Here is a 9,534-nt window from a genome sequence, read left to right as displayed (position 1 = left end):
CCATAGTTTCCCTATGCGTCACATGAGCTAAGACCACTTTTCCAGGCTCCCAAGAAGATGTGCTAGGCTCTCCAGGCTGGGACCTCAAGGCAAACAAACCCACTGGGAGGCCTTTGGGGAGCCCCAGCTCCCCTGCTCTGACAGGTTGTGGAGCTGTTCTACCTCTCCGAGCAGCCTGGAGGGCCCAAGAGGATTCTGAGGGCACTGGGGACCAGGGGAGAATGACCAGGTCTCCACATATCCCCCCGACCAAACCCACCACCAGCCTCACTCACCTGCCCTTGAAGCTGAACCCACCAGCCCAAACAGTCGGCCTTGGGGACTTGGTGCCAGGGTGGCTTTGTGACTCACAGCCAGGTTCCAGCCAATCCCCACCAGCTCCTGGGGGGAGGGGCTTCTAGAAGGCTTACAGTGGGGGTGGGGGAGGGGCAGGTCAGGGCTGAGGGCCATGGTGGTTGCTACAAACCGCCTGCCCATCCTGAGAGCAGAAAGTTAGGGCTCTGAGCCCAGAGGGGACCCCCACATCTCTCCCTTCCTGTGTCGGGAGATCTCAGTCTCTGATCCCTTGGGCACTTGCTGAGGACCTACTTGGTGCTAGGATTTGATGTGGGTCTGGGACACAAAAAACTCAAACAATTTAAGGAACCAAAGAGGAGGTGGGATAGGCTGAGCCCTACAGAGAGAGAAGGAGTTGGCTCTGGGAGATCTGTGGGAACGAACAGCGTCCTGGGTGATGGACAGAGCATGTGCAAAGGCCCTGAGGTCAGAACAGGCTGGGTGTGTTTAGGGAACACAGAGGAGGCTAATGCCTTTGGAGGCGAGGGAGAAGCGGGCATAGATGGGGGGACTGTAAGGCAGGGCTTCAGAGAAGAGGACAGGCATTTGGGTTTTGTTGAGAAGCTGAGGGGAAGCCAGCAGACGGTTTAAAACAAAGGAAGCGTATGGGAGTTCCTGTTGTGGTGCAGCAGAAACAAATCCAACCAGTATCCTTGAGGATGTGGGGTTTTTTTGTTTGTTGATTTTTTTTTTTTTTTTGGTCTTTTTTGTCTTTTCTAGGGCTGCTCCCAAGGTATATGGAGGTTCCCAGGCTAGGGGTCTAATCAGAGCTGTAGCCGCTGGCCTACGCCAGAGCCACAGCAATGCGGGATCCGAGCCTCGTCTGCGACCTACACCACAGCTCACGGCAACGTCAGATCCTTAACCCACTGAGCAAGGCCAGGGACCGAACCTGCAACCTCATGGTTCCTAGTCGGATTCGTTAACCACTGCGCCACGACGGGAACTCCATGAGGATGTGGGTTTGATCCCTGGGCTCAATCAGTGGGTCAGGGATCCAGCATTGCCATGAGCTGTGGTGTAGGTCGAAGATGCAACTCGGATCCTACATTGCTGTGGCTGTAGTGTAGGCTGGCAGCTATAGATCCGATTCGACCCCTAGCCTGGAACCTCCATATGCCACAGGTGCAGCCCTGAAAAGCAAAGAAATAAAGCAAAGGAGTTCCCACCGTGGCTCAGTGGAAATGAATCTGACTAGTATCCATGAGGACGCAGGTTCGATCCCTGGCCTCACTCAGTGGGTTGGGGATCCAGCATTGCTGTAAGCTGTGGTGTAGGTCATAGACACGGCTCAGATCTGACATCACTGTGGCTGTGGCGTAGGCAGGCAGCTAAGCTCTGATTCAACCCCTAGCTTGGGGACCTTCAACCTTGCGTGCAACCCTAAAAAGACAAAAAAATAAAAACCTTTACAATTTGTTTTTAAATAAAATAAAATAAAAAATAAAGCAAAGGAAGCATAGACTTTTGCACTCTGACTTATGCCCTAAAAGGCCCGGCACATCTGGCTCTGAGGATGGAGGCTCCTCAGGGTAGCGCTGTGCCTGAGGGCCCTTGGGATCCTCCCACTGCCTGGCCAAAGTGGGCGCTGACCCTGAGCCACAGTCTGGAAGGGGAAGTGAGGTCACCGTCCCCGGTCACCTCCTGGGCTGGGCCAAGGCCTGGTGTGAATCATTGCTAGCCAGGCCAGGGCTGACACACACTTTGGCCTCAGCTCGGCAGGGTCCCGCCAAAACCACACAGGCCTGGCCCAAAGGCCTCTGCCTGGCCTCCCTGGGAAGCCACTAGGAGGGGTGCTAGAGCAAGAGGCCAGTAGGGAAGCCCAGCCTCCCTCTGCAAAGATCTCCACACTGTGGGGTATGGCTTTGGGCAAAACCAGGGACATGGCAGCTGGACAGGACTGATTTCCTTTGTCTCAGCAGAGACCAGGACCAGTTCCCATCCATGCCCTAAGTGAGCCAAACATAAATCCAAAGCGATCACGGCAATAATAATGGAAGAACAGAGCACTGATAAAGCCCAGTAAGGAAGGCCCTGGTCCAGCTGGGGGTTGGTGTGGACCAGCTTCCAAAAAAGAAGGCGTCTGCAGCTGAGGTTGAGAGGTGGAGCTCGACGTGGTGGCCGAGGGAAGAAAGGTATGGGGGCTTATAGCCATGCAAAGGTCTGGAGGCCAGAGGGAAAGGAAATAAGAGTTTGGGTGGGGGAGGGATCTGGAGAGAGACTGAACAGCGCAGGGCCAGTGCAATTAAGACCTTTTTTTCCAGAAAAGTTTAAGTAGAGGTCAGGTCTGTGGTTTCCAAAACGCCCTTTTTGTCACATGGTAGTGAAAGAGAGGGCCTCCACCTAGCCCTGAGGCAGGTAAGAGGCTTGGGTTTGACCCCTGCCCTGCCATTTAGCAAGCAGGTGACACAGTAAGATAACTTTTGGTCTTTGTCAGTGGCACACAGCTCCTAAAACTTTCGTAACCTCTGGAGTGCTAAGTATCTTTCGTATGGTAATAAAATGAATAATGGCTGGTGGGGGGTGCTTAGATAGCTTTGAAATGGGAGTTGGTCTCCAAAAAGACCAAAGCATGATTAGAGGGTTGTAACTTTCGGCCTCATCTCCCAGACCTCCTGGCAGGGGAAAGAGGCTGGATATTGAGTTAATCACCAAATGCCAGGGATTTCCTCAATCCTGCCTAAGCATTGAGCACGTGGGGTGCTGGGAGGGTCAGATGCCCAGAGGTGGTTAAGAAATACAGGTGGCAGAGTTGCCACTGTGGCACAGTGGGTTGAGAATCTGTCTGTAGCAGCTCCAGTTGCTGAGGAGGCAAGGGTTTGATCCTAGGCTGGGTGCAGTGGGTTAAGGATCAGGCATTGCTGCACCTGTGGTGTAGTTCACAGCAGGGGCTCAGATTCAGTCCCTGACCTGGAACTTCCTTATGCTATGGGTGTGGCAAGAAAGAGGGGAGGGGAGGGAAGGGAAAAGAAAGAGAGAGAGAAAGGGAGGGAGGAAGGAAGGAAGTCAGTCAGTCAGTCAATCTGGGACAGGCATCTAAACTGAGAGGGGGAGTTCCCGTCGTGGCGAAGTGGTTAACGAATCCGACTAGAACCATGAGGTTGCGGGTTCATTCCCTGCCCTTGCTCAGTGGGTTAACGATCCAGCGTTGCCGTGAGCTGTAGTGTAGGTTGCAGATGCGGCTCGGATCCCTCGTTGCTGTGGCTCTGGCGTAGGCCGGAGGCTACAGCTCTGATTCGACCCCTAGCCTGGGAACCTCCATATGCCGAGGGAGCAGCCCTAGAAATGGCAAAAAGACAAAAAAATTAAAAAGTTAAAAAAAAAAATAAACTGAGAGGGGAGTTCCTGTGGCGCAGCAGAAATGAATCCGACTAGGAACCATGAAGTTGCGGGTTCCATCCCTGGCCTCACTCAGTGGGTTAAGGATCCAGTGCTGCTGTGAGCTGTGGTGTAGGTTGTAGACACAGCTCGCTTCCCACGTTGCTGTGGCTGTGGCATAGGCCTGCAGCTACAGCTCTGATTGGACCCCTAGCCTGAGAACCTCCATATGCCACAGGTGCGGCCCTAAAAAGCAAAAATAAATAAATAAATAGAGAGGCTTGGAGTTTCCACCGTGGCTCAGCAGGTTAAGAACCCAACTAGTATCCTTGAGGATATGGGTTCAATCCCTGGCCTCAGCCAGTGGGTTCAGATTCCAGCATTGCCGAAAGCTGCAGCATAGTTTGCAAATGTAGCTCAGATATGGCGTGGCTGTGGCGTAGGCCACCACTACAGCTCCAATTCGACCCCTGGCCTAGGAACTTCCATATGCCACAGGTGCAGCCCTCAAAAAAATAAAAAATAATAAAGTGAGACAGTCTTTGGAGCTCCCTGGTGGCTCATGAGGTTAAGGATCCAACTGTTATCGCTGTGGGTCTGGTTACTGCTGTGGTCCCTGGCCCAGGAACTTCCACATGCTGAGGGTGTGGCCAAAACATTTAAAAATGAAGTGGGAAAGTCTTCTAGGATTGAACCTTTCACCTGTGTGGTCTGTGCTAACAATGTCGAACTGAACTGTAGGATACCCTTGGTTTCTGTAGTTGGAAGGTTGGTTGGTGTGGGGGGAAAAAAATCCCACATGTGCGGCATCAGAAGTGCTGCGAGTAAAAACATTTCAGGAGGTATCATGAAAGCTCCCTGGGCCTCCCCTTCTCTATAGATTTATAGATTGGGGGCTGCACAGGAAGCACCTTGCCCGAGCACTAATTTCATTCATTCATTGTTGTTCATCCCCTGAGCACTTCCAACTTCTGACCTGAAACATGTTACCTGGACATGTGAAACACATACTTTTCACAGCACAGGAGCTAAAGGCCAGAGTGGGATGGAGACTTGACTGAGGTTACAGTGGCAAACTGGCACCCAAGCAAGGACTCGTCTCCTGAGTGACGCTGAAAAGTGACACTCTGCCCCCCTCAGACATGGTTCTTGGTCTCCCCTGTGTCAACACCCTCCCATCTCAGCATCAGCTTCCCTCTCACTCCAAACCCGACTCCTGAAACATCTGCCTGAAGGTGGTACCATGGAGAGGTCACATGGCTAAAAGCCAAACCCTAAAGCAGCTCTTGGAGCTTTGAAAAGTGGCAGCCAGAACTTGCAGCTGGTGAGGGCTCAATCTTCCAATGGCTGAGGGACTGTGGTCACAAGGTGTTCCTTCTCTGCACCAAAGTTTCCTCATCTGTAAAACAGGTGAGATTTGCCCACCTTCTCTAACAGAGCTAAGCTAGTTCAAAGCTCGCTTGCCCTGTGTCCTTAGCCACCAATGCTCATGTCCCTCCAGGCCCTAAGTGAGGCAGAAGCCCAAGGTCCAGGGTCTTTTGCCCCCACAACAGCAAAGGCCAGAGCAGGAGGGGAAAATGGTAGTCTGGCAGTCAAGGCTCTGGAGGTGAGAAACCCAAGATCCAAATGTCCCTGTGCAGTCTACTAAAAAGGCTGTAAGACTCAAGCCAAGTCACTCTGAACCTGTTTCTTCAAAATGGGTGAATAAGATTTTGGGAGAGGGATGTTTCAGAGAGTACTTGAAAAAGCCTGGATTCCATGTCAGTGCCCTAACAAGAAGGTCCCTTGAAACCTAACTACATCTCCAGTTCTGGAGGCAGACCACCTAGGTCAGATCCTACCTATGCCAACCTTTCTTCCAGTCCTGAGACTCAGGTCTCCCATGCAACAAACCATACTACAAGCTCACACTGAGCACCACCTGTAAGCCAAGAACAGCTCTGTAATCCTCACAAATTTCAATCCTCACAAATTTCTAGGACATGTTTACAACTGTTCTGTCCATTTTACAGACAGGTAAACACAAGCCGAGAAAGTTTCTATCTTTTCCTTTCTGCCTCCGGCTGGACCTGCTCCCCTTCCCTCCCGAATTCCCTCCTCCGAAAAGGGGAGGCAAAGGTCTGGGACAACCGCGGGCTAGCTAGCCCAAACGTTGGCAGGAAACCCCAAAGTCCCCCGCCCACCCGGATAGGAGTCGGCCCCGCGCCCAGAGGCGCCTAGATGGCGCTCTCTGCGCGCCAGATGTGCAGTACCTTCCCGGACGCCGACTCCCTCCTTCTCCGAGCAGGGGCGGAAGGAGGCGGCAAAGGAGGCAAGAGGGGAAGGGGAGCCGGTCAGGCCCCGCCCAGCCCGTCAGGCCCCTGCGGGGGAAGAAGGAGGCGGAGAGCCGAGCTGGCGTAACGAGACTTTACTGAAAACAGAACACCGGGCGAACCAAGGATTACAAACAGGAATGTGGACTGGTAGCAAAACAAAACAAAAAAATAAAAAGGGCGAGAGGAGGGGTTGTCGGAGGGATAGGAGGGGGGAGCGAGAGCAAGAAAAGGGTTTTTTTTTTTTCTTCTTCCCATTTCTTTAAAAAACCAACACAAGAAAACACACACACACACAACCAACGTTTGTTCCCGAGTAGAAACATAAATAGGGCAGAATCGAACACTCTGTTCTTCTCTCTTCCAAAGTCCAAAAAAAAAAAAAAAAAAGTAAAAGAAAAGGAAACGCAGGGCTTGAGGCTGCGCCCCCTTCGGCGGCGATGTGTACAAAGAGGCAGCCAGGACGCGCGGGTTTGTGCAACACCGGGTGGCCGCGCGCCGAGGACAGAGGCAGCGCGAGGGCAGGGGAAAAGGAGGGGGGGTCATGCGCTCGCCCCCCCAGGAGCAGGGGGTCCAGCTTGTCGAGTCTGAGGCGCCCTCTCCGAGTCCTGGCACCCTCGGGGGGGGGGGTCCCCGGGGCCGCGCCCTCTCCAAGTCCCGGGAGCCCACGCCCCCCCCCCGCAAACCCGCCTCTCTGGAAGGGGGCCGCGCATGCGCCCCGCGCGCGGGCTCAGTACGCCGGCACCTGGTGCTGGGGCAGCAGCTGGCAGCCGCTGTTGACGTGGCTGAGGACCTTCTGCTTGAGTTGCGCCACCTGCTCGCGCAGCAGGCTCGCCGTGGACGCCAGCTCCGTGTTCTGGCTCTTGAGCGTCTTCACTTTCTCCTCGAGGCGCGAGATACGCTCCAGCTTGCGCTTGCGGCACTTGGAGGCAGCGATGCGGTTGCGCAGCCGCTTGCGCTCCGCCTTAATGCGCTCCTGAGTGTCCATGTCGATGGGCGACAGCGGCGGGCTCTCGCCGAAGCTCGGCACGTCGGGCACCGTCTGCGGCTCATCCTTGAGTGCGGCCAGGCGTGGCGGCCCCAGCGCGCCTGGGGCGGCGGCGGCGGCGGAAAGGGCACGGGTTCAGCGGCGAAGGCGACCGTCGCAGCTCCCCCCGAACCCCCAGTCCCTCCCGCGTAGCTGCTCAGGTTCGCGTAGACGGGCGCCTCGGGCGTGGCCGCCGCTGGGGCCAGCTCGCTGGGAGGTGCGGCGCCTGCAGCCGTGCCTGAGGGTCCTCCGGCGGCGGCGGCAGCGGAGGCCGCGCCCGCGCCCAGCTGGTTTTGCTTGTGCAAGTCCTCCAGGGCCTTGACGAAGCCCTCGGCGAACTCCTGCTCCTCGCTTGCCGCCACCTTGGGGTAGAGAAACTGCGTGCTCGTCGGCGTGGTGGTGACCAGCCCGTTGGACTGGATGATGAGACGTTCGAGCTCGGGCGAAGCGAGCTTGAGCAGCCCCAGGTCGGGCGAAGGGAGCAGGCTGTCGGGGGGCGCCGCACCCTGGGCGCCGTCGGTGCGCAGAGGGGCCGGGGGCGGTGCGGCCGCGGGCTTGAGCGCCGCTGCCACCTGCTCGCTCAAGCTCAGCGTCAACGCGTCCTTCTTCATCATGCTGCCGGCGGCTGCCGTCGGGGGCGCCCCGGGGAACAGGCGACCCGGGGACGCGAAGCTGCCACCGCCGCCACTGCCACTGCCGCCGCCCAGGCCGCTCAGCGCCTCATCGCCGTAGAAGGGTGTTTCCATCCTCCGCCTCCCCCGCCGCGCCGACCCGGGGGGGGGAGTGGCCGCGGCCGCCCGGGGGGCCCTCGCCCCCCCGTCCGCTCGGCCCTGCGCCCGCCCAGGCCGCGGCCGCTGCGCCCAGCCCTCTGCTGGCGGCGGCTCCCGAGTCGCGCAACGCGCGCGCCCCCTTATAGCCTCGGCCGGGTACGATGAGCTCACTGTCCCTGCTCGCCATTGGACGCGGGTGACGTCGCTCATTTGCATGGAGGGGCGGGGCCAAGCCACTGACGGCCTCTTCAACCCCCACCGACTGCAGTCGTCCAGGTGACGCGCGGTAAACGGCACAACAGCGCGCTGCCTTGTGGGTTGACGTCATGGGGGCGGGCCGCGCGTCGGCCCGGTCACTCCGCCCCAGGAGCCAGAGTAAGACCCAGGCCCCCAGCACCGCCTCCCGCCAAGGCACGTCCCGGGTGGCGTGATGGGCCCGGCCACCAGGCGCCCGCCCGCCCGAAGCCCCGCCCCGCGTCCGCGCGTGGGGCCCCGGGCGGGCGGAGGCGGTACTGGCTCCGGGGACAGAAGGGGGATGGGGCCCCGGATGGATAAATAACTCCCTGGCGCCTCCAGCTCCACTACGCCGGCTGGGCTTCCCTTAGCGCGCCTGTAGCTACGCTCCGTGGGGTTGAAGACCTGAGGGAGCTGAAGCGTGGCTCGCCAGGGTGTGGGTCTAGTCTGTCCACCTCACCTCCACCCCCCAGCCCAGTCCCAAGTGGTGTGTTTGCTTCAGAAAGGCCGGGAAGCGGAGAGGAGGCCAGAAGTTGCTGGAACCTTTTTGATCTCAATACTTTTCACTGGGTGGGACTGAATCGTGGAGTCTGACTTCCTGACTTTACAGATGGGAAATTGAGGCTCGGCGAGGTGGAGTGACCTGTCTCCGGGACCAGGCCTGAGCTCTTATACATCTGGCAGAACCCTGGCGTCCATGACCCTGGACAGCCCCCTACCTGGGTCCCACTCCTCACCCCCCAACCCTTGGCCCTTGGCTCCCGGACTGAGCTATTAAGGCAGGAATCCCAGTCCGTATTTATTACCATGATTGTCAGGTCAGGCTTAATTGGCCTCGAAAAGGCTGGCTGGGAACGGAATGTGAGGGAGGTGGGAGAGACTCTTCCCACCTTGGGACTTCTGGGTCTGACCTACAGTCCCTGCATACAACCCCTCCATGGTTCCTACCACACTGAGGATGGAGCCTAGTCCATCGGGAGGGGGCCCCACACCTTTCTTGTGGTGTTCTCTAACCTTTCACCCTCACCTTCTTTGAGCTTTGTCTTCCCAATTCATTGCTACCTCGGGGCCTTGACAGGTGCTGTGCCCTCAGCCTGATGCTGCCTTCCCCCAGTGCCAACACTTGTCCTTAGGCCCCTCACACTCACCTTGTTTCCATTATATCCTGGCAACCATCCACAATGATGGGATGGACCATAAGTCCCTGGAGGGCAGGGACCTTGTCTAGCTCAAGCTAGCTGGGTACCCAGCTTTCTGCATGGGGCCAAAGACAGCGTTAAGAAAAAAACACTCTCTGGTGGGGTTGCTGTGGCAGTCTCTGGCCTCAGTCTGATTGCCTTTGGACATGAGCACTTGCTCTTCTAGGTCCCTTCCTCACCTAGCCTTGCCCCTAACTGCGCTGTCGAGCAAGAAGGCCATGAGGGAAGTTGTCACAGGAGCCAGAAGCCAAGCCTGGCTGGCAGAGGGTCAGAGTATGGGTGTGTGTGTACAAACACACAAATGTCTGTTTGTGCCTTTGTGTGTTGGTGTATGGGTC

General features: G+C 57.0%; 1 protein-coding gene across 1 annotated transcript; it reads right to left on the bottom strand.

Annotated features, from left to right (window-relative positions):
- JUND (JunD proto-oncogene, AP-1 transcription factor subunit) lies at window positions 6,047-7,902 on the bottom strand. Its single transcript, XM_021083521.1, is given in 2 exon segments — window positions 6,047-7,059; window positions 7,062-7,902. Coding segments are annotated over 2 exon segments (1,041 nt in total). The 5' UTR covers window positions 7,740-7,902; the 3' UTR covers window positions 6,047-6,696.

Source organism: Sus scrofa, chromosome 2 (assembly GCF_000003025.6).
Source record: "Sus scrofa isolate TJ Tabasco breed Duroc chromosome 2, Sscrofa11.1, whole genome shotgun sequence".
Taxonomy (NCBI): Eukaryota; Metazoa; Chordata; class Mammalia; order Artiodactyla; family Suidae; genus Sus; species Sus scrofa.
Note: the sequence above shows the minus strand (reverse complement) of the source record. Positions and strands in the feature narration are given on the sequence as shown.